Source organism: Podarcis muralis, chromosome 7 (genome assembly GCF_964188315.1).
Source record: "Podarcis muralis chromosome 7, rPodMur119.hap1.1, whole genome shotgun sequence".
In the NCBI taxonomy this organism is placed as follows: Eukaryota; Metazoa; Chordata; class Lepidosauria; order Squamata; family Lacertidae; genus Podarcis; species Podarcis muralis.
This window is the reverse complement of record NC_135661.1, coordinates 45,192,899-45,220,692: the sequence shown is the minus strand read 5'-3', so window position 1 is coordinate 45,220,692 and position 27,794 is coordinate 45,192,899. Positions and strand designations below refer to the sequence as shown.

Sequence of the window (27,794 nt, the reverse complement as noted above, 5' to 3'; positions counted from 1 at the left end):
TCCTATTTTTCACACAACTTATTGAGGCTCCAAGGAGGCAGAAAGCATGCACACAGGTTCATCATTATTATTTATTAGCTGTACAGCAGTATATTCTCCTTCCCAGAGTCCAAACCCCATTATGTATTTTTATAACATTTTATCTCATGTTGGTTTCCTAAAATAATGAAAAATATCACACAGTACAGCTAAGTACAAAAATGCATCAACCTAGAATCAGATAGCTAACCTGATAGCTCTCTTAAAAGCGATACATAGAAGAAAATTCGTTTTGAAATCAGCAAGACTGAGGCTCTATAAAAAGCTTACGTAGTTTTAACATGTGATGGTTCATATACAGGCATCATTTTGTATTTTCACATTATTCTTCTTTTTAATTAAAAACCCCAAATCTTTTAATTAATGACCTAGTATGATTTCTTGCCCTAGGTTTCAAGGGCTGGGAAGCCCTATACAAATTAACACCTTGGCTTTCAACACAGAATTCATAAACACAAAAAAGTGAGCAAAGAAAATTGAGTTGTGAAAACCTGAAACTCAAAAGGGAGTTTAAGTGACACGTTTCAAGACCAAGTCTATATATTTAGAAACAGAAATGGGGTGTGTAGTTCTATCATTACACTTGGCTAGCACTCTTCCACTAATTTGATAGGTTCCAATATTTAATTCGGGACCAATTCCTGCATAATTCATTTTTGTAAGAGTTTTAAAACAGGGGTGGGGAACTTGCAGTCCTCCAAATGCTGTCTGACTCCAACTCCCATCAGTGCCAGAGACAATGGTCAGAGATGAGGGGAACCGTAATCGAGCAACATCTAGAGGGCACCATGTTAGCTACCACTGGTTTAAAATAACAGGGTTCTCTTCTTTAAACTGCATCCCCCCACAGACCTCTTAATTAAATGGAAAAAAAGATTAAAATGTAAAAAAAAAGTTATTTACAAGCTTGATCATTACAGAGATGCCCTGCAGAAAGCAAAGCATCTGGGAGGAAAGACACCAGCTGGAGCATGCCAAACCTACATTGCTGACGCAGAGCCAGTCAGTGGAAGGGTGGAGTTGGTGGGTGGGTGAGGGGGGAAAGCAAAAACTAAAATGCAATAAAAGTTTTACAACCCTCCTGAGTTCTGCATTTACATTTAAAAACCTCTATAGAGCAAAATGAGGCCAGAGGGCTTCAAGGAACGCGAAAGCAGATCCAGAGCAGTTAGTGTGGGCTCGAGTCCGGGCTTCCATGTTTTCCACGTTACGTGCAAAGGCTGTCCGTGGCCTGTCACTACAATGCAGTCCAGAGTTAACTGGATCCAGCGACCTGCAGGAGACCCCTGGGGACTCAAAAATATCCCCACGTTCCATGATCCGGTTATAGGCTAACATTAAACAGAGAGAGTTCTAGGCAAATCACTTTCTAACATCATTTGAAGTTTTGTTTCCCGAGTTGTTTGGTAAAATGGTCTAAAAATGATGCATTTCCCAAAGCCAAAAATAAGGTAAAAAGGAAAATAAAAATAAAAGGGATCGAGCCGCTTCAAAAGAGCCCAGGCCAGTTCAGTCAAGAGCATAACTCTTCCTCCATCACCGGTCCATCATGCTAAGAATCATCTCTGGGGTGAGGTCTCCATTGGGTGCTTCCACCGCAGCTGGCTGAGCTCCTGCTGTAGCTGCTACAGTCTCTGCTTCAGGCTCCTTCTTGACTTCCACTATAATGTTTTCAATTGCACCAGTGTTCTGGTCTTCCACCTGAATGATTGCTGTTGCTATCAAATAAGAACAGGGTAAAAGTCAGACTCTCTCTGGGGATACCACTTCACAGTATCTCAACACTAGGCACAATAACCATAGCTAAGGCTGTGTATATGTGATTCTCTGGCAGTGCAGTGTGGGGCGGAGAATTGTACAAACTCATAGCTGGACAACAGTGACAAGCTAAGGCCTCTCTAATTTTAACAATTCCAAGAGTGATGGCAAAATTGGTCTCTGACCAATGTGGCTTTAAATTGGTATGTTTTTGATGGCTGCAGGGAGAGGGAAAATGTGTGTCAGACTGAGCATGAATATACAGCTGAGTCCTGCCCATGGAATGCCATCACAGGAAATGTACTTTGACATGTATTACTCACACATCTTTAAGTTGCATTTGGAGAGAAAGAATAATTTTTTTTTAGGCTGACTGCCTAAGGTTATAAAAATTCACAGTCATCATAGAAAGCTGACTTTTATCAAATCAGGCCATTGGTCCTTCTGACCCAGTCAGATGGGGCAAGGTATTAAATTATTTAATTATTATTATTACACTTACTGGCAGGGGCTGTCTAGGGTTTTGGAGCGGGGATTCATTCCCCAGCCCTACTTGGAGATGTCAGCAACTGAACTGGGATCATCTGCATACAAGGAATGTGCTGTTCACTGAGTTACGGTGTTTTTTCCTGTGGCTGCACAAGCTTCTGAGAAGAGGTTTTCATTACCTCCTGAGATGGAATGTACGGCATCTTGGTTTCATAAATGTTTCTGTTCCAACCCCCGATTTCTGAAATTTCTAGAAATCTGAACAAGAGTTCAGCCATTAACAATACCAAGATGCTCATAAATATCCAATTCAGGGAGACTGACCAATTAGATTTGGTCATGCAAGTTCAATCTTAGTTGAGCAGAGTGTTAAGAACTAGCCATCCTGACCCTACATGTGCAAATGCTTCACCAAGAATCTAGTATTTTGTGCGAATTCCCAAGACATTTGTGTACTCTGCCCCTCACAAGTTTCTAGACCTGAAAATATGTTAAGTGATGATATCCGATTTCCCACTGATTGCCAGTCATACTTGTCTCTTTTATAATGCACCTTGCAAAAGCTTGCAACCCCGCCCCCCAAAAAAAACCTATGCACAATCTTCCTTTTTTCCATGGCCCAGGACTTACGCTGGGGCTGTTTTGGTTGATTGGCTTTGCCTGGCGGCCTTCCTCTTCGCTTCTTAGCCGGTGGTGGTGCTGGAACCACAGGTTCCACTTCCGGTTCAGCCTCTATTTCAACCGCCGTCTCCTCTTCTTCTTCATTATCATCCAATTCTGGCTCTGCATTTTCCTCTTCAATATTGAAAAAAAGAAAATTAAATCAGCGCATCTAACAATGAAAACAACAAAATGGGAACAGCTAATATGCTCCCCTTAGGCAGTATTGCTATTTCAGGTTTTAATCAGGAATGAATGAAATGTAGAACTTTGAAGATGTCAGTACACCTCTCCACAATGAAATGGGAGGGGAGGATTTTTGACTGTACATGTGTGCTGGGGATGGGGTGGAAGCAAGAAATTTCTTTTTATTAGCTATTCAGAATGCTCTTTAGTGGAATGAAGAAGCAGAATTTTGTTTTATTATTGTTTTTTTAAAAACATATTACATATAAATAAATTGCCTCCTAATGAATTTCATCATCATGTGTGGGATACTGAACTTCAAGGCGCTCTAATGACTTCCCTATTAACTTTATCCCTTCCTCCCCTTAAAATCTTCCAGATCTGCTTCAAAAGATTCCTGGTGCCTTTTGTCCATGTGTCTTCTCACTTCCACTCACTGAGCTGTCCTGTGACCACTATGAGCAAGTGTACAGATGTGTACACACTTAGCATCTGGTTTGGGTCTTCTGTATATTTATCTTGCAAAGAAGTGCCTTCCCCACTGAACTGCATATTAGAAATGACTCCCCTGCTTTGCACTTGGAGGCACCTTCCAGCATCCCCCACCTTGACTTGGAACAGAACGGCATTGCAAGGGGTTGGACTAGATGACACTTGGGTCCCTTCCAACTCTACAATTCTATGATCCTATATAGGCTGTACGTAAAACAGGTGATGAGCCAGCTCAAAGGGAGGCAAAAATATCACCTCTACCCCCCTTTCTTGGCAGCTTAACACTAACATACTCATTCACACCCAAGATTTAGACCTGTTGTGGTGTGCCAGGTGGTAGGCAAAACAAATTTGGAAGCCAAAAGCTTGGATGTTGCCATTATTATTATTTATTACATGTTGATACCGCCCTATGCTCTATAGCTGCAAGAAAAATTGCAGCTAGTAGTGCTTAAGTGACCATTGGCAAGTTATTCGTTATGAGCGACATGCAAGGCTTGGAAACTATAGAGCTGAATGAGAATATAATGCAGAGACTTGAGCATATAAGCAAGGTGAGGATGTCACAGCTGATTCAGAGAGAAGCTTACAGTTCTTACCACTATCAGAGGAGTCCTCTTTCTTAGAGCGCATCTTTCTCTTTCGCCCACGTTTCCCCTTCTTGGGCTCCCCTCCATTTTCTCCTTCGACTCCATCAGGACCTGTACAGTTATCTGCGTGTCTGGCCATGGTGTTCTGATTAGAAAAAGCCAGGTGAATGTTAAGACGTTGGCTGTATCAAATTAGAGCACTTGAATCCAGCATGACACACGCACCCCGATTTGTCCCCCAAACAAAAAAAATGATCTTATTTGCCAAAACTGGGGCTAAGCCCCAACATCAGAGGTAAGCTGTGATGATGAGCCAAATTTTAATTGGTACACTTTACTTCTTCCAATAATCCCACCCAAAGAGAACATACACACCAGCAATCATATGTTTGACATAGCTCTAAAGAGAGAACAGGAATCAGCAAGTGTATTTCGGTTTTGCAGCCCCTCCCATGACAAGTTACCATTCTGAAAGCGATACACATCCAGCAAAATGCCGTATGGGGATGGCTTTTTCTGTTTGACCTCACCAAGGCAGTTAGCAATATAGCACATCAAGGAAGCTGGAAGATCTATTAGTGCTCAACTTATTCTCTCAGGCACCAGTCTTACGCCCTGCTTCATGCGGCAACCTTGCCCCCAATCACTTACACGGCGTGTGAATGTTTTGCCACACTTGGAGCAAACGAAGGCAGCCGGAACAAAGTTTGGATCGTGGTAGCGTTTGAAGTGCATGTCAAGCAGCTGCTTCTGGCGGAAGGTCTTATCGCAATGGCTACAGGCGTAAGGCTTTTCTCCAGTGTGGGTTCGCTTGTGCATAATCATGTGCCGTTCCTAGAAGGAACCAAGAACCAAGTCAGCAGGGGCGGGGGATAACTCTAGGGCAGGAGTAGGCAACCTGGTGCCCTCCAAATGTTCTTGGACCACAACTCCGATCAGCTGCAAACATGCTGATGCGAGTTGTAATTCAACATCTGGTGGGCACTGTGTCGGTCTACATTATCCCACTTTATTATTTTGCATCCTCCCCCACCTGATCTGCGTGCCTCACCCGACCAGGGTGAGAACCACATTCTTAAACATTTACATATTCTTCACCTGTCGACATGCATAGTCACACTGGTCACACTTGAAACGCTTCTCGTTCTTGTGAGATTTCTGATGCTGGATGAGTGCATACCGCTCATGGAATACAGCATCACAGTAACGACACTTCTTGCCCTGCTCAATGTAGGAATGCTGCTTCCGCAAATGGACACCTGGTAAAGAGAAACAGGCTACATAGAGTGCTCTGCTTTTACTGCATAGCCTGTGGAATACATCGAGGTGCTCATGCTTACTCCCTAGAGATTATATTAATGTTCAGCTGAATGGGCAAATTCCTGCCCTAAGATAAATATTTTAGCCCACATTGTCTAAGACTCCATGTCCTCTGTATTTGTTTTTCTGAATAGCATTACTACTTTGTTTGAGCCTTCAAGGTACGGTGGGATTTAAAATATAAATCTGTTATTGTACACATGGAATTTTAGAGTTCTGGAATCTGTTATTTGCTAGGCTTATTATAGTCTAAGCTCCCACTTTAGCAAGTAGTTATGTGGCCCTCAGAACCAAATAGAAAGAAAATCAGACCCACAAAGACAATCAAGTAACTGCATTTATACACTGTATTACTTCTGAGGAGCAAAAAACAGCTTATATGTGATTTTCAGGCAATCTCTCAACAAGGCAACTTTTGCAGGGCCAGACCTGCATAGCTTTAGCAGCCTCCAGCCTGTTCTCTAGACTATCAAACTAATATTAGTTGACCAACCAACTAGCCTTTCCTCTGAGAAGTATGATCACCACCTCTTTTACTAGAATCTGGTACCTCAACCTCAAGCCTCATGGCACTCACCCAAGTCACTCTTCCGTGCAATAACAGTGTCACAGTGAGGGCAATGAAACTTGGCCACATTCTCTGTGTGCTTCTGCAGGATGTGCATCTTCATAGTCCCACTCTGGGTGAAGCGAGCGTGGCAAATGTAACACTCGTAGGGCTTCTCACCTTTCAGAAGAGAGGAGCAGTTAGCAAGAGAGGCTCATTTGCGGGCAGTAAACTATCAAAGGACCTGAGGGGTGGGCTTGGAGAGACAGCATCCCCTCAATCAAAGTAAAATTATGGGGCAAAGAATGCAAAGAAGAGAGATCTCTCAAATGTTGCATGGCAGATACAATGATATGTGGTTGAGTGTCAGTATCTCCTTCTCTCCCAATTACAAAATATCCATCGCTCTTTGAAGCTGCTGTCAGGGAACTTCAAGTTTAGTGTTCAGTTAGAGGTTATTACACTTCCCTAACAGTTTGCAAAAAAGCAAGTACTGTACAAATTTTTTAAAAAGTCTGTAAGAAATCTCACTTCTTGAAATGCTGATCCAAGCAGTGACAATGGTCATAGCAGCCTTTAAGAAAAGCCACTAGAATATTAAGTCAGACACCCCCTGCCCCATCCCACTATTTCTGAGATTATGTAGAAATTGCACACAGGTTTTACATGCCAAAGGAGCAGCGTGCACAGAACTTCCAGTGTGTGCTGGCCTCTGTGCCACCTCTGCAAAATATGTACCAGAATGGGTCCTCATGTGCCTCTTCAGTTTGTAAGTGTCCCTGCTGGCGTAGCTGCACAAGCTGCACTGGAATGGCCGCTCTCCAGTGTGAGAGCGAATGTGGCGTTTCAACTTGCTCACCTGTAAGTTAAGAATACCAAGATGGAATTTGTACCATAAGAAGAAAGGGCTTTGCATTCACTGTCTTTTCACAAAAGAATCAGTGCTATTTTTACCTTTTGCATTTCTTGAATTGTAAGATGAGACATACAGAAAACAGAATGGCTATGGGGCTAAAAGCTTTCTGGGAGCCAAACAGTTGCTTATGGCCTGCCAATGTCATTTTTGATATTTCCACTCTGGGCAACAGACCTCCCCTACAAAACCAGAAACTGCATTTTTTTTGGGGGGGGGGGGGGATAGTTCCAGGGGCATCTGGCTATACATGTTTTTGCATTTACATGTGGACGCCCATAACAGAACCCTTGCATAAGATGCAAGTTACCTATTTAGGCACACTAAATATGTGGTCAAGAAACAAACAATATGACACAGGCTTTGTTAACTCCATATCCATTAAAGAAACCCAAAACCTCAAATGGGGGGGGGGGGGCATGGAGACAGGATAATACTGGTAGTTAAGTGGGTATGGCCTACCTACAACTAGAAAACTGGATTCAAAACGTACCTCCACGCTGGCATAGTCACACATGGAACACTTGAATGGCTTCTCGTGGGTGTGTTTGTAGCGGCGATGCCGAACTAACTCGCCACTTGTCACAAAGGCCATGTCACAGTCAGGGCACTTGTGAGGACGAGTACCTGAGAGATCCCAGAGACAAATATATATAAATATATATTAAAAAGGCTAAACAGATATTGGCTTCATCTGTAGGGAATAGGTTTGCCTTCTTAATTTAAAGGTGCATCAAAAATGGGCAAGAAAATCTCTATTTAAAAAGACTGATATTATTATTAAGTACACTGTTGCTATCATGCTAAGGGTCCGAATGCTTGAAAAAGCTAAGTATGGTACATGTGGTTAAGTAAGACTTATTTTCTATAGCATCCCAACTAGAAAAAAACCCAAGCCCTACCACCCAATGACATGGTAAGGAATGTGACTGTTCCACAGAGAAGCAATTGATGCAAGGCATTTTTATTTCAGTTATGCTTCTGCTTTATTGGAAGTTATGTTTTGGACTTTGTGGGGTGATCAAAATTATGCAGATTGGTGTTAACAGTAATGAAGCCAGTAATTCTCAGTGTTTCAAAAGGAAGTTTCCAGCCCTCATGGGCAAAAAAAGGAAACTTCACAGTCGGACAAGGACTGGTTGGGACATCTGAAATGCTGAGGTGTCCAGATTGAAAAAGACTCCAGTCTGTCGCTTCAGTGTCAAATTCTTCCCCCATTCCTATGAGCCTCAACCTCTCTTCTGCAACCCCAAGCCTAGTGTTCAGTTAAGACACATTAGGATTCACTATAAAAATCCATTCAGGTCTTTTTGCATATACTGGTATGAGTTCTGGCTAACAAAGTTCTACTAAGAGTATACCAAATGAAATTAAAGGATGTAATTCAGTCACATCTTTTAATTTCAATGGGTATTCTCCAAGCAGAACTAACATTAAATACAGCCCTGTTTGCTTATTCGGTAGATTTAATCATGACACTTGCCTCTCATATCACAGAATCTAAAATTACTGGTAGACCAATATTAGCACAAGGGTGGCTTGAGTCTGTAGCTCCCACAAACCAAGAGGCAGGTGCCAGAAAAAATGCTTATGGGTTGGCAGCATCACCTAAACCACAGATGGGAAACTTGCCTGAAGCAGTCCCATTCTTCCATCACATTAGAAACATTCTTCCTTGTTTTTCTTGGCTTTTTACAGTCTTTCCCCTCTTTTTATATGCAGTGTCAGAAAAACTGGAAGGGGCAGCATTTTATCTGATAAATATAAAACTTTTAAAAAACATTTTTCCTGGTATGGCTCGGTGAAAGCCTGAGAACAAATTGCTAGGTTTCTGGCATATGCAGTGTGTGCTTTTGTTTGTTTGTTTGTATAGTCAGAAAGGAATTGCTTTCATTAGGTTTTTAAAACATTGGATATATTGGCCCGTTGTACTTAAAAATAATAATTCACTGCATACTTATTCATGCATCATCCTTTTACACCCAACAGCACTTACTCCTGAATAGACTTGCCTAAGTTTAGGGACTCTAGCATGAGGCAGTCACTGTGAAAATTTAAGCACGGTACCGTAATTCTCATTCTGGATCAATTAATCCAGAACCCTTGTGTCTGACTCCATCCATCACTGGCATGCAGCCTCCGATACACTAACCCTGAGGGAATGTGGCCCCCAAAAGAAACAGAGGTCACCCTTTCCCTTTAAAGTACCTGTGTGAGTGTTGAGGTGATTTCTCAGCAATGTGACTGTCCGGAAAGCTCTGCCACAAAGATGGCACTTGTGCGGCCTCTCATCTGTGTGGCTTTTCATGTGACGGTCCAGGTTTGAACGGCGTGGGCAAGTGTAACTACACAGTTCGCACTGGAATGTCTTCTTCACTCCTGTCCAGAAAGCAAGGCTCTTTAGCAGTCTTAAAATAGCAACCCTTTTATATGCATAAATGACCTGGAGCACCACAGAGGCAAATCCAGTTCAAAGTCCCCACTTTGAGGCAGGATCCTCCTCATGTTTTTCTTCCACCCCACTTCCAATTTCAAGGCACCTATCCAAAGGGGACAAAGTATACCACATCAGATTAAATCAGGGGATAGCATTAATAAAACCAATAGAAGTAGATCAAACAAATTAATTAATTAAGGAGGCAACTCGTGATCTGAGGTAACACTGATCTGAGGGAAAACTAGATAATTCACATCCTGAAATCCACCCATCACCCCTGTATTTAAATCTTCATGGAAGGAAAACCAGATTCTTTAAAAAAAGTGGGGACAAAAACCCTTTCTTGATCTCAACAGGCCACAATGAGGTATCAAAGACAGTCAAGTCTCCTATCAAAACATATCTGGGTTTCAAGGCTGGCAAGGCTCTTTGCTCTAAGATGATGATGTATTCAGGAAGAGAGCATTAATTCCTATCCAGAACAGATACTGAAGATGCCCCCCCTCTGCTCCCCAAATCCAATGTCCCATGTACCTTTCTTTTTAATTTTTGTTGGCTTTGGGGGCTTCATGTTGCCCACCACCTTCTCCGCATTGACCTCTGACAACAAGCCCTCCTGTTGCTCCTCTTCAAAGTCGTATACAGACACGTCCACATCTTTTCCCTCCTCAGTATAACGAAGTTTGCTTTTTTTGGTTTTCTTTGTCTTTTTGGCTGGGGGCTGATAGTCTGGGTCTTTCTGCCAATTAGGATCCTCCTGGGGCTGAAGTTCACCTTGCTCCAGCGTCTCCACCTCACCATTTGCACCAACTTTTACCACCTGGAAGCCTTCCGGCAAAGGGAGGGTGTGGCAGATCATAGGCTCCCCTTCCTGGAGGCCTCCTTTGGAGACCTCATTTTCGTAGGCCCCCTGAAGTTCTTCCACAGAAGTGGTAGCAACAGGTACAGACACTGGGACAGGCACCTGGACAAGTTGGAGCTCGCCCAGGTTTATAGGCTGCTCTTCCATATTCACAACTTGTAGGGTTATTATTTGCGTGTCGTCCACAGTAGCCTCAGCTTCCTGTTGCACAGTGCCTTCCATGACCTCCGTCTTCATCTGAAGCAGCGTTGGATCAAGCTGCTCCATCATGACCATCTGGACACCAGCACTGACTTCCTGTACCACTTCAGCCCCATCTGCCTGGTTGGGTGGCATTGGGCAAGCATCCTCCTCCTGCCCACCTTCCCGGCGCCTTTGATAGGTCTTCCTTTCTTTGCCTTTAATGAAAGTTTCAGACTCTTCGCCAATAGCTTCAACTGCCTCCCCTTCCATGTCACCTTCCTGCTGGAAAACAGAGGGAGAGACAAAACACTTAAGCAGTTGTTTCAGCAGCTTGCAAGAAATGGGGGGACAGAGTCTCACACCTTAAGAAATCTGATCAGACATGAATGACACATTGCATTTGCTGAAAAAAGAAATGCTCAGAACAAAGAACCCTGCTCACAAATATTATGGATACAACTCCTTACACACTCTTGATATAGGTCTGTAATGTGAAAAAAGAGAAAGAATTCTAATTCTAACTCAGGATTTGGGGGACAAGATCAGGCTACAAGGATACATGCATTTTACACTTCTTTCTTCCTCCTGCATCCCATGAGTCAGATACAGTATTTTTGGGCTAATGCAAAGCTGCTTCTGAATTTTTTGTCCCTCCCAAAAAGTGTCAAAAAGATTGAGTCTCTGGGGACACCATGAAATCCCTCCACCATTACTTTCAGCAGTAGCCATTAGTCAAAAGTGAAAGAAAAAGGCAAGTTGCTCTGGCTGCTCCTGGAAATAAATGGTCTAGGTGTGATGTGATGTACCAAAATGGCACAGGCGAGGCAGCAACCCCAAAATAAGATGTCAGAAAAGCACAACCTCCAAATACTTTGTTTTGGATCAGCCAGCTTTTGCAACCATACCCTTCTTTACTGTGCTTATGTTGCTTTTCCCCAAGCAGGAAAAATCAACTAAGTGGAAGGGAAACTGGAACATGTTCAGAATGTTGCGTGGATACACACCTAAAACTGAGTGCCTGGGACACTGCCAATACAAAGTAAATTGCTGCTGTGGAAGTGTCAATAGTTCACAGGAAGAGAACAGCAAAAAGGCTGACAACGTAATGTGGGTGGTTCAGTGCCACAGCAAAAGCAAACAAAAGACAGTTGACATGTGGGGAAAGGCCCATCTGAGATCTGTTAAAATTAAAACAATATTTTAAAATCTTAGCTTATTCTAACCCCAGAGGGTTGGAGTACCTAAGAACATTGAATGTTATTTCTTTAAAAAGAGAGGGAAAGAAAAGTCTTTATCTGAACTGGAAATTTGGAAGTCAACCTTTAAAGTTATTTTTAATAAGACTACAGTAATCCTGCAAATAAATCTATGCACAGCATTCACTCATCTACCCACACTAGCAATTTGTTGCATAATGATAACATTAAAATTAAAGGAATGAACCAACCTCTTTCATTAAAAAAGCACAACTCTGGTGGTGCCATGAAAAAATCCCAGAGTTGAGCACTTGAAATTAATCCAGATGCAAACTTTAGGGATTAAATTACACCTGTGTACTTTTTGTTACAGAATTAACACAGGATTGTCCTTCCGGGACATTTTTGTCTGCATGGTAGTACACAATGCTCCCCAAGTTCAACATGTCACCAGCGTGTTTTCTTTCTGTATACAAAAGGTGGGGGACACCCACAAATTGTACTGATATGCTAATGGGGTGCTTTATTGTCCCACTGGTAGTACAGTAATGTATTGGGATGAAAATGTTGCATGGTCTTTTCAAACCAAATGATCCAGGGAAGCCAACTTCTAGCAACACTTTGTTTCATTTTAAGCCATTCCAGTTCCCCACAATATATTGGAATGTATTGGAATAGAAAACCACACCTAAAACACTTACTATTGCTACTACATTTCTATCCCTCCATGGAGCTCAAGGTTGTATATATGACTCTTCTCTCCATTTTATCCTGCACAGCAGGTGAGGCTAAAAAAAATCCTATGTTGATTAGCTTGGAGAGAAAACAACTGCATTCACTGAAAGGCAAGTAAGTATCTTCTTGGAAGCAGAGTAAAAACCTGCTATTTTGAACCACTATTTGGTAGCTGGTGTTGAAGAAGGGATTATGACTTAACTTCTGTTTTGCTTTAAATATGTTAACTTGCTTAGGTGTTTAGCTCACATGCAAGGCATCACTATCCTGCACAGGATTACAATAGGCCCTGGGATCTATTCCATCTCTTTGAAAGTAACAAAAGTGAGGCTGACGTAGGATGAGGATTGTCCTGATGAGTATACAAGGTATAAGGAATGTTTTCTACCTTCTTCACACTTAACCTTTGGAAAACACTGCTCTTGTCCATGCACTTCACATTTCCTCCAACATAATAGATACTTTTAGAGACCCATGTGATTGTTGATACTGCAGCAGCACCCAAAATTTTGCAAAAATAATGATTTCAGTGTCAGTATAACTAAGAAACGGAAAATTAACAAAGCAATGCAAAACAAATTGACATGCAATGAATTCCACTAGTTTTAAGTTAGTTTCCTGTTTTCTGCCAGCAGCTGTCTGAGTATCTCAGTATTACATCCGCCTGCATGACAGTTAACAGTGAGATTCAACGCATGCGCTTAATGAGCTCTCCTGTCTCCCTGCCCAGAAGCTGACCACATGATTTGCAGTGTGGGTGGGTTGCTTTGCTTGTCAACACTGAGGCAGCCTCACATTTCTTGCCTAAACTTCCCCACAAAATAAATCATTCCATATCCTAGCAGGCCAGCTAATGTGTCTGCATAGGAGGAAAGCGGGGGGGGGGGGAGTATTTGGTTAGCTTGATGCTCTAAAAGTCACCTCTATAGGACTAAGTTTTGAGACAACCCAATGACTCACTTTCTGGTCAACTACATCAGGCCTGTTGCGCGCGCACCCCCCCCCCCCAAAAAAAACAAAAGGAATAGTAGCATTGATGGAAAGGCCACAACATACTGTTCTTCAACAAGCACCACAGCATTTAATTTGAGCATCAGTAAGTGGAAGCATGTGCAATTTGGGCTTCTACAGTTGTGAGGCTTTATAGGAGAACCAGCCCACTTAGAATTTGCATAAAGGCATATTGCCACTTTAGTGTAGTAATTACATTTATGAACCATAAAATAGCTTTTACCCTTTTTATCCAAAATTAGTGAATTATTATGCATCTTTCTAAATGTTCTTCCTTTCCTTACCCTCCGACTTGTCTGTCTTAATAATTTTTGCATAGCACTTAGCATAATTTTAAGCACTTTAAAAAAAAGATGCCATCAACCGTTTTGGAGACATTCTGAAACATTTTTCTGTTTTTAAAACCATGGCAGAAGAGAAAAGTCTGAATGCCTGCAGTGCATGCTGTCAGTTTTTAATTTGTCTCTGTGAATTTTAGAGTTCATTTGGATTGGCTCGCCCTGTGCACCTGCAGCAGAAGCCCATGTTTCCAGCCTTGGCCATTGCAGAACACACCCACTCAAGTTATGCTCTGCATCTCCGATTAATATTTACAGTGGAGTCACGGCAAGTTGCTAAGAATTTAAACCTGTAAGGTTTAACTGTCTTTTACAACTTGAGAAGTTGGGTTGGAACACTGAACCAATTAACAGGTTAGATTAATTGATTAAAAACTATTTGAATAACTAAACTGGTACTTCCTATTTTAAAAAGTCTGCATATCCCCCCCCCCCCAAAAAAAAAAGATTGCTGTTTTTAAAGCACTTACATACTGCTTTCAGGTTGGTTGGTTGGTTTTTAAAGCAATAGTGGTATATAAATTTCATGAAAAACATTATTATAAATTATAAAAATAATAGGTGACAACAAGCACTATCTTGAAATAATATTTCAATTAGTCCACCTGCCACCCTGGGCAGCTTCCAACAAAATAAAGGAACACATTAAAAGCTTCCTGAAACAGGGCTGCCTTCAGATGCCTGAAATATGAGGGATTGGCTCTACTAAAATATGCCTGCAAAAATATAGGGCATGATATTTTGAAAAGTGTAGTATTTTTCTTCAGAGCTATTGTTCTTACTAGTATACAAATGTTAAAAAAACACACACACCAATCTTAACATTTATTTAAGGAACTTGACAGCTTCAATTAAAAAAAAACCCTCAATGGGACGGTTGCATCACGGTGGGGGGAGTTCAAACAAGGCTCTGGATCCACAGAATATACTCAAGTCCTTGATGCTACACAATGGTCCAGAAAGCTAAGACAGTACCACCTTTTAGAGAAAGCAATTTATTTAATCAAAATGCAATTGCGATCACTCCTATCTGTTGACTACAACTTAACTGGCATCCAAATCTGCCTCAGCCTGTATTTTCCTTAACATAGTAAAGAAAGAAAATGCTACTTGCTTACTGTATTTTTTGCTCTATAAGACTCACTTTTTCCCTCCTAAAAAGTAAGGGGAAATGTGTGTGCGTCTTATGGAGCAAATGCAGGCTGCGCAGCTATCCCAGAAGCCAGAACAGCAAGAGGGATTGCTGCTTTCACTGCGTAGCGATCCCTCTTGCTGTTCTGGCTTCTGAGATTCAGAATATTTTTTTTCTTGTTTTCCTCCTCCAAAAGCTAGGTGCGTCTTGTGGTCTGGTGCGTCTTATAGAGCGAAAAATATGGTAGTTTCTATGCCTGAACAGCCATGTTCAAGGGAAAGTTTTGTATGTTACCCTGCTGTTTTAAAATTATGCTATCATGCATGACATTAAGTGGTTAACCTAAAGGTTCACAACAAACATGTTTTTGCTCCACTACATGTAGATTATTATAAACAAGCAAACAAAGAGGCAGACGGTAACGAGACTTTACTAACAACTATAACAACAAAGGGAATGTTAGATAGAGCATATTATTACAAAAGCCGTTCCCTAAATACAAAAAAAACCCACACAAATAAAACTCAGGTTATAGTTACCCCAAAAATGTTCATACTGTTTTTTACTAAAAGCAGCACCCTCTGTCTTGAGCTAAATTTCCAACATTTATTTCCAAGTAAAAAGGTAAAGGTACCCCTGCCCGTACGGGCCAGGGAAATATTCCGCATCAATGGAAGATACTTCTCCAAAAAGTTCTTTTACCTTTTTAAAAGATTCAACTTGAACACAATGATTCACTATTGTACAATAGCCGCCTAAGTGGTTTTAAGTAAAGTTAGCCAAATTCATGGAAACACCTATCATGAAAGCTACGTCAAATCATCTTATTCAGGGGCAGTATATCTCTAAACACCAATTGCTACAGGGGAGAGCTGTTGCCTTGAATCCTGTTTTCAGGCTTCAATTTTAGTTGAAAACTTTTGTAAATAAGATGCTGGACTAGATAGACAATTAGTTGGATCCAGGAAGGCTTACAAGTTAAGCATCGCAAAGGTGAATAAGGCATTTTTTGACCTTTGCTAGGTTAAATGCTGATTTTAAGGATTCTGCCAAGGCTATTTTAGAAATGCTTATGAGTAACTCATTTCACTCCAGAGACAGCTTCAGAAAAACCTGGGAGTCAGTTACTCAAACCCAAGAATTGAGTACCTAGAACATCTGTTCTCTTGGCTTTTGAAGTGTACAATAATCTTTTAAAGGGCAGTAAATTTAGTTCACCAGGAAAAACAGTGCCTAACTAATAGCAGACATGCCCACTGAAGCTTACAAGATTCTCAACTAATTAAGAATTTATACATATTTTTTCTTAGTCACATGCTGCAGATATATTCAGAATTTCAGTCAATTTAGATCTGTGTCATATATCTTCATGTTATTCCACAGCTGTACATATGAACTGTCCCTGGTTTTCAATGATAAATGTATGAACATTTATGATTCTTACTCACACAAAGCTGGTGAGCACCCATCATTTTGACACTGCCATCAGAAGACTCAATGTTAAAAGAGGTTACTCTCAATTGTGCAAAGTTGTTGTCTTAATGAAATATTCCAGTAAGTGACCAAGATCCCAAGCTTGTATGAAAGCTTTAAAACAAAGTATGCAAATGTGTGAGCTTTCAGTTGATGTTTAAGTCATTTTACACACATGTAAGAACTCAACATACTGTAGACCAGAGTTGGAAAATTTCTGAGTATCCAGCATGTATATTTCCCCACTAGCCCTTGTTTAGCTTAGCTTGCAGTAAATTGTCCCCAAAGTCTTATTCCAACTGATCAGGAATGTCAGAGAGCTCCTCTTCCATAAAAACCCTGCCCTAGAAGCTTTCACTAATGTGGTTTCTTTGCTTCCAAAGAAGCAGGGAGTACTGGAGTGCTTTCAAATAGCAGCTCTACCCAGCTATGCCTCCTCCAATCGCACACCCACTCCTCCTCTATTTTAAAGAGAGTTTTGAAAAGGATCTTGCAGTAGCAGTCAACCATGGCCAAGGGCAAAACCAGTGTTTCTCTCTCACGATCTTTCTGTCAAGAGCTGGAGAATACATCAGGTGCCATTAGGAGCAACCCTTTTGATATGAATGCTCCTTCTTGACACTGGGGAATCAACAAGGTATCAAGGTGACCCACCATTGGGATTAATCAGAGAATATGCAGGAAAAACATATTTTCCAACACTAGCTTATGAATCCATCTTCTGGGTTAAGTGGAGAGGGAAAAGATCTCAATCCCTCAACACTTGCCTCTTTAAACTGGACTCTTCTGGCTGATGCCTTGTTTCACTTTCTAGCCAATGCAAAAAAAATCCCTTTGGCTTCAGTGTGCAAGATCGTCTGCTTGCAAGAAACCAACACAAAGATCTATGAACTCTGAACAAAATTGTTAAGTTCCAGGGAGCTTGAAAGCAACTGGAGGTTGCCCCAGACTCAATGATAGAGTACACACACAGACACAGACAGACAGACAGACACACACACACACACACACACACACACAATAGGTATGGGGAATCTCTGGCCCTCCGGATGTTGCTGGACTACAACTCCCATCAGCCCCAACAAGCATGGCCAATGGCCAGGCATGGAAAAAATTGTAGTCCAGAAACATCACACTTTCCTTACCTAGCTTTCCTCCAGGAGCTCAGAAGCTGCAGGTATGAATAAAAGCATAAAATGCTGTGCATGAGATGCTATTTAAGCCATTTGACAGCAAACAATGGAGAAGGTCTATTTGGATAACACAGAGATAAATTTCCTCTTTCTTGTTAAGTAAGAAGTTTCCAAGACTGTACCCAGAGGGAAAGCTATTCCACCACAGTGAGATTCAAAGAGGTTCCCTTGTTTATGTGGAACCATTTTCACTGAAGTATGGCATCTCTAGTTAAGAGGAATCAGGTGGCAAGTGATGAGACAGACCCCTGCCTGAGACCCTAAAGAACTGCTGCCAATCTGAGAAGACAATACTAGGCTAATCTGACTTTATATAAGGCAACTTTCCATGTTCTTAACAACAAACTCTATGCATGTCAGTTCAGAACTAAGTTCCACTGAGTTCAAAGCAGTTAACCCCCAGCTAAGTGGTTATAGGATTAAATCAACAGGGCTTGAAATTTATTTTACAAAGGTGGAGCAAACTCTAAAAATCCTGAGTTCTATACTGCATGTTACAAAGGCCACCACATTTTGTAATTACAGCTATGCTAATAAAATAGGCTGGTTGAAGCTACTCTAGGGTTCTTATTTTACATATTTATCTGGGTCCAATATCACCTCTGAATGTACAAACTGGAAGTTACTTATATGTAATGGCACAGTAGGGAAAGTGAAATTTACAAAAATAAATGAATTCCACCAGGTACAAGAATTCACATTAAATGTGACCTTAAGTTTTGAAAATAGGTTCCCTAACTATGAAGCAGATTCCCAAACTGCTGCCCATTGGCTCAACCATTCAGAATACAGTGGTACCTCGGGTTAAGAACTTAATTCGTTCTGGAGGTCTGTTCTTAACCTAAAACTGTTCTTAACCTGAATCACCACTTTAGCTAATGGGGCCTCCTGCTGCCGCTGCTGCACGATTTCTGTTCTCATCCTGAAGCAAAGTTCTTAACCCGGGGTACTATTTCTGGGTTAGTGGAGTCTGTAACCTGAAGCGTAAGTAACCTGAAGCGTATGTAACCCGAGGTACCACTGTATTTCATAAAACACACCAAGTTTTGACGGAAGTAGCAAGGGTACATTTAATCCTTAGCAGTACTGCTGAGAATTCAACAACTGCAACATTAGAATCAATTGAGACATTCAGATCTAAAACCAAGGTGAATGCCTCAATATGCCAGGAGGTTTCTGGAAGTTTTACAGATATATGAGAGTTCAACACAGGTGGAGATAAAAAGATAAGTAGAAGCAGTTTGTTGGCATAGTGTAGATGGAGGTGGAGCATAACAACAGGCAAGTCTGAACTATAGCTCAGAAGACCAGGCTATTAAAGGAAGAATGTATCTGATACTGGCGGAAATTTGCTAAGATTTAATCATAAGAACATAAGATGCTGCTGCTGATCAGGCCAATGGCTCATCTAGTCCACCATCCTGTTCTCACAATGAGTAACCAGGTGCCTGTGGGGAACTTGCAAGTAGGACATGAGCGCAACAGCTCTTTGCCTACCTGTAATTCCCAGGAACTGGTATACTACCTCTGACAGTGGAGGTAGAACATAGCAATTATGGCTAGTAGTTGTTGATGATAGTCTTGACCTCCATGTATTTGTTTAATCCTTTTTTAAAGCCAACCAAGTTGGTGGCCATCACTTCCTCCTATGGGAGACAGCTCCATAGTTTAACTATGTGATATGTGAATAAGTACTTTCTTTTATCTGTCCTGGAATCCCCAATGAAATAAATGGAACTACAGTGCACTGTTACATAGGCATGTCTTTCAAATGTCAGTGCAGCCTAGTCCCAACAGGTTAACTTTTGCTCAATAGAGTCTACTGCCGCCAGTATCAGCCAACTCTAACACCATCAGATTAGCATGAATATGTAAGAGTAGCCTTGATTAAGTTACTCCCCGCCTCTCAAATTCATTTGTTCCCTTGCACCACTTTGTACAGTACACTACTTGCCCAAAGCCTGCAAAAGATTAAGGAGCACACAAGGTCCACCTGTTTTCATGGTAGGAAAGTTTGAAAGTAAAATAAGAAACAGAATGTAACCCATAAAACAGCTTACTGTGGTTATTTAGAGATGACTCATTTGCATTGGAAAGTGACAGACAAATGACAAATGGGCAAGACTTTAGAACTGTGTTTTAAAATATATGTGGGTGAGGGATACTAGTTTGGAATACACTTTTAGGTTTAAATGACTATTCAGACAATCACTACAATACTGGAAGCCCAAAAGAATATTTTTTTAGAAATCAAGCAGAATTCTAGCTATTACAGCAAAACAGCAATGATGGCCACTGACAACACAGAAGCATTAGCTACATCAAGATGCTGCACCAACTATGGGCTAGCATAATATAATTATGGTAGCATGGGTCTATTATTTTACTTAAATCTCCCCTCAGGGACCACCTCATTCTGTAAAAAACATGTAACTGTAAATAAATGGTCAGAATCAAAGCTGGTTAGCTATGACCAATACCCCTCCTCTCCCCATTTTATTTTAGAAGGCAGTTCACTAGTGTGATGCAATTATGACTTATCCATCAAGATTACCCAGGATGGCTTGGGCAATTTGCTATCACTCACCCTAACCTACTTTGGATAAATACATCTAACAGGCCCACAAATTTCACACTAGCAACCTCAAGCATGTTCTCAACTGCTCAGATTAAATTGACAGCATATATTCAGAGCAATATATTTCAAAACAAGGCATATAAAGTAATATGCAAATTTCTGGTATATTCCCTTTGTGAAAGAGTTCTTTTCTTAAAATAAAACCGCAGGAGAACCTTCAGGAAGCTATAGAGTCAAAGTAGTAATAGACTTCTCTTCTTCAGGGCTGGGAGATCCCCCTCCCCCAAACCTTCTTGGATTATACATGAGGATGTATAAAGGAAGATCTCTACAACCTCCGGAATTGAGTGGCCCTATTTTCTGGCAATTTTAGAGGGCTTTCCCTTAAAGTATTACTTTTTCCCCCCCTTTAAGAATAGTATCTGCACAAAGATAATAGTGACTAGGTGGTAGCGTCGAAGCCAAAGTCATGACTGGGGGTATGAGTGAGATCGTGAAGTCTCCCCCCCCTTCACTCACACCATCCTAACTTTGCGAAAGGACCTTCCCCGGTAAAGGTGAAAAGGGGAGCCCCGCGTGAGCTCCTTCCCGGTTCCAGGCCGGGCGGGCGAGCTCGGGCGTCCCCGCCTGGCGCTCTCCCGCGCTGCATGGCGCTGCAGCTCAGCCTGCCTTGCAAGAGGGAGCTCGAGTCCCGATCTTGAGCTCGCAGCGCCTCTCACTCCGCAGCGCGCACAGCGAGGCGGCGGCCGGCGGGAGCAGGCGGGCAGCGCGGACACGCAGGACCATCGGGGGGAAAGGACGCGGACGGAGCAGGCCGGGGACGGTCAGCTGGGACGGGACGAGGACGTCCGGGCATGGGGAGGAGGGAGAGGAAAGCAGAAGCAGAGACGGGCGGGAATCGACGCGGGGCGGAGGCGACCGGGCGGAACGAGAAGCGAGCCAGAAGAGGCGGGAGGTGGCAGGATTAGGCCGCGGGTTAATGGGGGGCGGCTCGGGAGGAGCTGGGAAACGGGGGGGAGGGGAGGAAACCCAATCGACTCGGCCAGGATCAAGGCGGGCGGGTGGGTGTTTTGAACAGAGCTTTTTGGCGGGGACAGGAACGCCCGGGGTTAGTCGTTTCCATAATGGCGGACGAGTTAAATAAAAAGCGAGTCACTCCAGCAGGCCGTGGTTGGCGGCGGCGGAGAGGGTGAGGCGGCGGCGGGTTGGGCAAGGCCGAGCTAAGCAGCCGCGCCTCTGTCTATTTATCCAGGCCCGGCCTGGTTCCGGCAGAGGCGCTGCGCTGGGAGGCCGATGGGCGGCAGTACCAGGCCGGCATCAGGGCGATGGGGACGGTAGAGGGAGACAAAGCCCCGCTCCCCATCGGCGGCGCCGCGGCGGGTCCCAGCCCGAGCCCCATCGTGACACCTAGAGGCCGGAGAAAGCGACTGCAAACCCCCCGCGCTGCTTACCTGTCCCGGAGGCGCCTCCGGGCCGCCCCTGCTGCCCCGGGCCCCGCCCCGCTCGGGCCCTGCGGAGCTCCTACTGCCGCTGCCCCGCCGCTAGCGGCCGCCGCCAGCGCCCAGCACCAGCTCGCGGTTTAATCGTTCCACAGTCGCCTCGGACACAAAATGGCGGCCGAGAGGAACAGTGCGCCTGCGCCAGCCCGGCAGCCGCGGCCGCCGAAGCCGAGCGAAGGGAGGAGGGAGCGGGAGAAGCGGCCGCGCGGAGCACCATGGGAGGAGCCGCTGGGCGCCAACTTCAAATAGAGGACCTAGAAGGGCCGCGGCGGACGTGAGGGCGGGTGGCGCTGTGACGTCACGCGCGGCCTGGGCCGAGGGTGCAGAGCACTTGCACGTTGCAAGCGCGGGCAAAGGGATTGGTTCCGCGGTGTGGCGCCCTCTTGAGGTGACGTTGGCCCTGTTGCCACCTGCCGGGAAAGGAAAACCTCTGTCAACGGGTATAATCAGGAGCAAATTGGTGCAAACGTGTCCAGAAGCAAAATAGACGAGCTTGGATATGTAAGTTAACTGCAGCTTTTCAGAGGCAGTTTTGATTGCACACCTTTGCCTCAAAATAGACATGCTACTTATTTTTATATTAGAATTAAACCTTTAACAATCCCTTAGTAGGCAGAAATTCAACAGGCAAAGCTGCCACCTCTCAGTGTATATCTGTGGTGAGAAACACTGCTGTCCTTTTTAATTTGATGCACAGCCATTAAAGCCCTGATACCCAAAAGAGTGGAGCCGTGGTGGGATCTACAATCTTAAAATTTTAAAGATCTACAATCTTTAAAAGTCATGGGGATGTTTGCTTTTCAAATCTTATTTGTCTTATTTGAAAGGCACAGTAATAATCAGGGAAAGGATCACAACAGGTGGGTTGATGTCCTTTCAAAGTCCATACAGTATTTGTTAGGATATGTACTGTACATGGAATGTAGGTAAACTAACTGCAACCCATCTCAATTCTTAGTGAAGGGTTCCCTCCTCCCTTGAAATATCTAAGAGGAGAGCAGTTTGTAGTTGAAAGTGATTATCAGAAATTCAGCAGAAAACGTATTAAAGAGATTTGCTTGTGTCCCATTTCACATTCAGGCAGTTTAGATTTTACTTTTAATTGGTGCTTGGTTTCTAAAATGGGAAGTAGCTCTATCTAGAACCCCCTTACCTGTCCTTATGGAGCCAGTGAATTATAGTTATTCAGGGTGTTCCTTGCTGCATATGTAACATGAATGTAGTGACTATATGTTTGGTGGGTGTTTTTAAATACATTTCTTCTACTTTAATAGTATTTATATACCTCCCCTCACCACAAAATATCCTCTATATATCTCTAATCCCTATTCTTTAATTAATCCTAGTTCTTTAATTGGAGCTGTGGTAATTTTTGTGACCTTGCAGCAGAAGGTGCCATCTTGAAGGGAAACAGAGTTTTCTACAAAAGAACAGTTCTCTCGTAGAAGAAATCAACATTATTTTTTTATTAATTACATTTCTATACCACCTTTATCTTCCACAAATCTCAAGGTGGTGTACATGGTACTCTTCCCCATTTCATCCTCACACAAACCCTGTGAGGTAGGTTAGGCTGAGAGGCAGTGACTGGCCCAAGGTCACCAGTGAGCTTCATGGCTTTCACTATGCATCTGTCACCTGTCTTCCTCTCTTGGCAAAAAGAGGATGACTATGTCTGGGTCCAGCCCTTTATCTCCAGTTCCAGGGCAACCATCAGGGTCCCAACATCACTGATACCTGCCCTGAGTTCCCCTTTATTTTTTGTGGGCCAACACAACACCCCTGACAAAGTGCTGTTACAAGGTATTGAGGGAAATTAACACGGTAGCTAGTCCCTGCCATCCAGCATTGCTGAAAGCATCACTGTTGCTGCTGCCAACCATTACTGACAGGTATGCCTGCTAGGGCATATTGACGGGTGGGGTGGGGTGGGGCGGGCACTAGAATGAACAATGCATAGGACCACCACCCCTACCTGGGGCTGGCCCTTTCCAGTTTTCCTCTCAAACGACAGCTTCAGGGAAACCTCCCCACTTCCATCTGCTTACACCAGCTAAAAACAGCTAGGGAAGAATTTAATGCTGAGCATAGGCAGTGATCCTCCATAAACCTGCTGGCCAAGAAATCCCCAAACATCTATTTCTGGATTTGCTGGATGGCCATTTTACTCTTGGTCGACCTCATGGGAAGCATGACTCAATGCTTCCCACTAGAAAACCAGACAGCAGCAATGATAGATGTTGGAAATCGTTTGCCTTGTATGAATTGTCTCAGGCTTTGCAGGTGGCCTGTGGGTACTTTAAAAATCCCCTAGCTAATAGGGTAGCAATGTTAACAGAATGTGTGCTCGCTCTCTCAAAAGGTATTTTATTCTTTGTATGGGAGAGGAAGGTACAAGTACAGCTGAACGTATGTAGCTTACACCGATTTCTCCTACATCACAACTTTATTTGGGCAGTGGGTAAATAAATGGAGAGCAGAGAAAACCCACTGCAAAAAATATCTTTTTAAGCCTTCCATTTTGCTTATTGGGCTCTGGGAAGGTTACATGAGGGCCCTGGGCTTTGCACATCCTTCCCAGAGGGTAGTAAGTGAGGCCAAGGGCAAGGCTGCTGTAGACAGGTAGGGATGGTCATGGGGAGAGCAGTTCCAGAGCTTCCTGGCTTTACACTATTTTGCATTTGCACATGGACCCCTGAAACCAAACCCTCATATAAGCTGCAAGTTACCTCTACACAATCACAGGAACTTCCACCTGAAGTGGTATAGTCCAGACACTAATTCAAAGTTATGCATTTCATCTCAGTGGCAGGCTAGGGAAGCAGCTTAGGGCACTTTCAATACATTTTAGTGAAGTAACCATGTGGAAACGAAACCCAGGGATGTGCCAATAAGAAACTCCAACGAAACAATTATACAGGGCAAATAGCTGGGTCTTTCGCAGGAGTGAAATATTCCTCATCAGGGAAAGGGAGACTGTGGCCCTCCAGGTGTGGTTAGATGGCTAAATGCCCTCTGTCCCAGTCAGTATGGCCAATAACTATGATACTGTAGTCTAGCAACCTCTGGAAGTACAGGGGTTCCCCATCTCTATGCTAAAGGGATCCATTCAAGCTGAGGATCTCAAGACACATCATTTTGATGTCACAAGCCAAGGAATAATTAATTTAGGAACAACCTTGGTTTTAATGTACTTTAGATCCATATATCCTTGGGCTTTCCTCATTAAAGAGCTCATTTTGCCCAGTGACTCTAGGTTAATGTAAGTCGGACATGTTTATGCTAGTTTCTGGGTGTAGGAGCTTTTTGGAGTCACAAGTGGTACAGGAAAATTCATGGGCACATGCATATTTTTATAAGCGCATTTACCTAACCTGTATTTATCCACTTTCAAAATGTATTTTCTGTTCTTACCTAACAGCCTATGTGCAACTCTCATTCAGGCATTGATTCAAAAACACTGCATCAAGTGCTCCCAGACAACTGGAGTAATGTTCTTATTTTCTTACGGTCAAACTAGATGAGATTCTATCTACGCAGTTTACAATTGTGTTACTTTTTTTTTTTTTTTAAGTAAATGGCTGACATAAGTCCCCTGACTTTAGCCCTTTGCCCTCCCCCTTATTTCTGATCCATACTCGGGTGGGTGGGAGCACATACCTGCATTAATTGTAAAAAAATGTGAATTATGTTGCATCTTGTTCAGCACCTTTGCTTCTTTTCAAATTGCAGATACATTGAACTAATGTTTTCAGGAGACATCCCCAAAGAATTCTCAGCCTAGGTTATCTCAAGAATCACCTTTCTTCATATGAAACCTGTCTTAACATCTTCGTCTTCTGAGGCCCTGCTCTAAGTTCCCTCACCACCACAGGGCCTTTTCAGATCTGGAATAACATGCCAAGGGGGTTCCCCTGCCCCCTTTGTTGTTTGCTCTCAGATAGGCAGGAAAGACCTATTTCAGTGAACTTTTTCAGATTACTCTCCTTGAATTTCATCTTCCTGTTAACTTTTTAGTGTTTTGCACTACAATCCTATACCTACCTAAATGAGTGTAAGCTGTCTTGAACTCAGAGGGGCTTACTTTTGACTAAAAATATGTAGGATTGCACTGTTAATATCTTTAAGATTGTTAGTTTGGCATCTTGCTTTTGCTGCTGTATTGATTTTTTCTTTCTTTCCACAGTTGAAAGTTGAAAGTCAAATGTGAGGCTTCAATTGTGTCAGTTTTATTTCTGGTGTACAAGTTATTCTCTTTAACTGATATCCAAACACACATAAACATAGTACCAAAGAAATATTTTCATGTTCCTTTCCTGTCCAGTTTGTTAAAAGTTTAGAAATACGTTGTCAGAACATGACAGTTTTCAGAGATCCAGAGGGATCCAATAGGAGAAGAGACTTCCTTATTCACTTTAATGCTAGTGTGAATTTGCTGTATTGATTTCTATCTATCTAATCAATCTATCTATCTATCTATCTATCTATCTATCTATCTATCATATTCAGAGAACCTTATTTAACAAGGCAGGGTATGAATATTGAAAATCGATGAATAATGGTTTCCATTTCTATTTTCTGTACTGCAGGAAGGACAAGGATGACTTGTTGCCTGTGGTCTTCAGCGTTCCCCTTTCACTTCTGGAAAGAAGCTCAGTCCATCTTCCTTTTTATTTCACCACCTGTAAAACCACGGAAAAACTTCAATGCTGTACTTTGTTGACTTGAGTTACCTAAGGTGTTTTTGACCACTTGAGGTTTCACAACACCTCGCTCCTTCCCAGTTTGGTTAGGGAAACTCCACAGCAGCAGTCACAAAATGATGTACACCCAACTCACTTGCTCAAACTTCTTTTTATTTCAGGCTTAAAGTCAAAATTAGCCAAACCTCTTGATAATTACATTATATATATTTATATATCTATGTAGATATACAGATAAAATTATAGAGATTTTATAGAAAAGACTTTTTGCTTTTGTCTGCAACCCCCCCAAAAAAATGTGTAAATAAAAATAATAAAATAGCCAAAGAAGTGGCAGCGTTTGTCTATCCATGTTGCTTCCATCTGCCACAGCACCACTGTTAAAAACAATCTGTCCTTTCTTCCTCCTCCACTGGGAGGTGGGAAACTCTCTCCTGTAATTGTTGTGCACTTTCTTTCCCCCCACCTCTCAGAACCGAGAGAAGAGTTTGCAGCTCCTCAGTAGCAGAATATACCTGGTCCCAATTTCCTGCAGTATTCACAGCCCCAGAGGGTGGAGGACATGGGCAAGCTAAGAACAAGTTGAACACTAAGTGGGACTTCAAGAACACACAAAAATTCTTCCAAGTTTGTTTCAAATGGGAGATGGCTTTAGCAACTGAGACTTTCTGCCATGGCCATAATGCTCAGCTGTTGTTTTTCTCCAAAATGTGGCATGTTGATCCTGGCAAATGGCAGAGAGCCATACTCAATCCCTCAGCCCCGTGGGCTCCTGTAGGAAAGGAAACAAGCAGATCTCTCAGTGTCTTGTACTCATGTTAGTTCCATGAGTGAAGCAGCCATTGGGGCTAGGAAAAGGCATCCTCCACATAAGACAGCGTGTGGGTGATGCTAATACTGCAGTGTGTGCATGCGATTAGGGGCAAAGAGCTGCCCAGTCTATGGCACACTAGTCTGACCCCAGTCTGTGTGACTTGGTTGAAGTTCTGTGGCATGCAAAGTCTGGGTCCCAAAAGGATCTGGCTGGTCAGTTTGTGTGGCACCCTTCAGAACGCAGTGCTGGCCATGCTCCCCGGGGCAAAGATTCGGGGCAAACTGTCAAGAGACTCTTCTAGACGTCGATGAGCAGATTTCCCATCTTCACCTGCAAGCAGATAAAGCAATCAGCTGTTAATTAGGATATGGTTTGCCCCAGCCTTGCACATGTCTACAGAGTCAGACCATAAAATTCCCCTGCCATCATCCTTGGCAACACGCTGACCTGAAAATGGGTGATTCCCTCCCCCACCCAATTTCATAAAACTTCATTGCTGCCTAAGGGTGATTCAACCAGCTGTGTGGCCATCTATAAGACTACACTTCCAAATTAATGTATGGTCAATATTGTTTGCTGATGATGGTCCATTCATATTTTCTTGAGTGTGAACCCAGTTCCCCAATCAAACAATGAAGACTGATGA

General features: G+C 42.8%; 2 protein-coding genes and 1 long non-coding RNA gene across 11 annotated transcripts in view; 1 reads left to right on the top strand and 2 right to left on the bottom strand.

Moving 5' to 3' along the window:
* Nucleotides 1-57: 57 nt before the first annotated feature.
* CTCF (CCCTC-binding factor) lies at nt 58-21,717 on the bottom strand. Of its 2 annotated transcripts, none has more exons than XM_028739767.2 (11): nt 21,584-21,717; nt 9,966-10,755; nt 9,203-9,373; nt 7,488-7,621; nt 6,820-6,940; nt 6,112-6,261; nt 5,313-5,473; nt 4,866-5,048; nt 4,224-4,359; nt 2,917-3,081; nt 58-1,757 (listed from the first exon to the last, which is right to left on the bottom strand). In XM_028739767.2, the coding sequence occupies exons 2-11, from the start codon at nt 10,744-10,746 to the stop codon at nt 1,576-1,578; spliced, it is 2,184 nt and encodes a 727-aa protein (XP_028595600.1). In that variant the 5' UTR covers nt 10,747-10,755; nt 21,584-21,717; the 3' UTR covers nt 58-1,575. The 2 variants fall into 2 exon arrangements, with proteins under 2 accessions (XP_028595600.1, XP_028595599.1); XM_028739766.2 differs by having other exon boundaries at nt 9,966-10,758; nt 21,584-21,713.
* LOC114602032 (uncharacterized) lies at nt 20,657-27,116 on the top strand. The gene is made up of 3 exons (XR_013393645.1): nt 20,657-20,955; nt 21,385-23,523; nt 26,221-27,116. It is a non-coding gene; the product is annotated as an uncharacterized LOC114602032 (long non-coding RNA).
* The window catches only part of RIPOR1 (RHO family interacting cell polarization regulator 1), a 100,606-nt gene continuing 98,650 nt past the window's right edge, over nt 25,839-27,794 (bottom strand). For 6 of the 8 annotated variants that reach the window (XM_028739764.2, XM_028739762.2, XM_077931691.1 and 3 more), the window contains exon 22: nt 26,467-27,478. In XM_028739764.2, the coding sequence (XP_028595597.2) occupies nt 27,381-27,478 (98 nt within the window). In that variant the 3' untranslated portion in view covers nt 26,467-27,380. Of the gene's footprint in view, nt 27,479-27,794 lie in introns of all 8 variants that reach the window. The other 2 variants (XM_077931690.1, XM_028739763.2) reach the window with 1 other exon arrangement.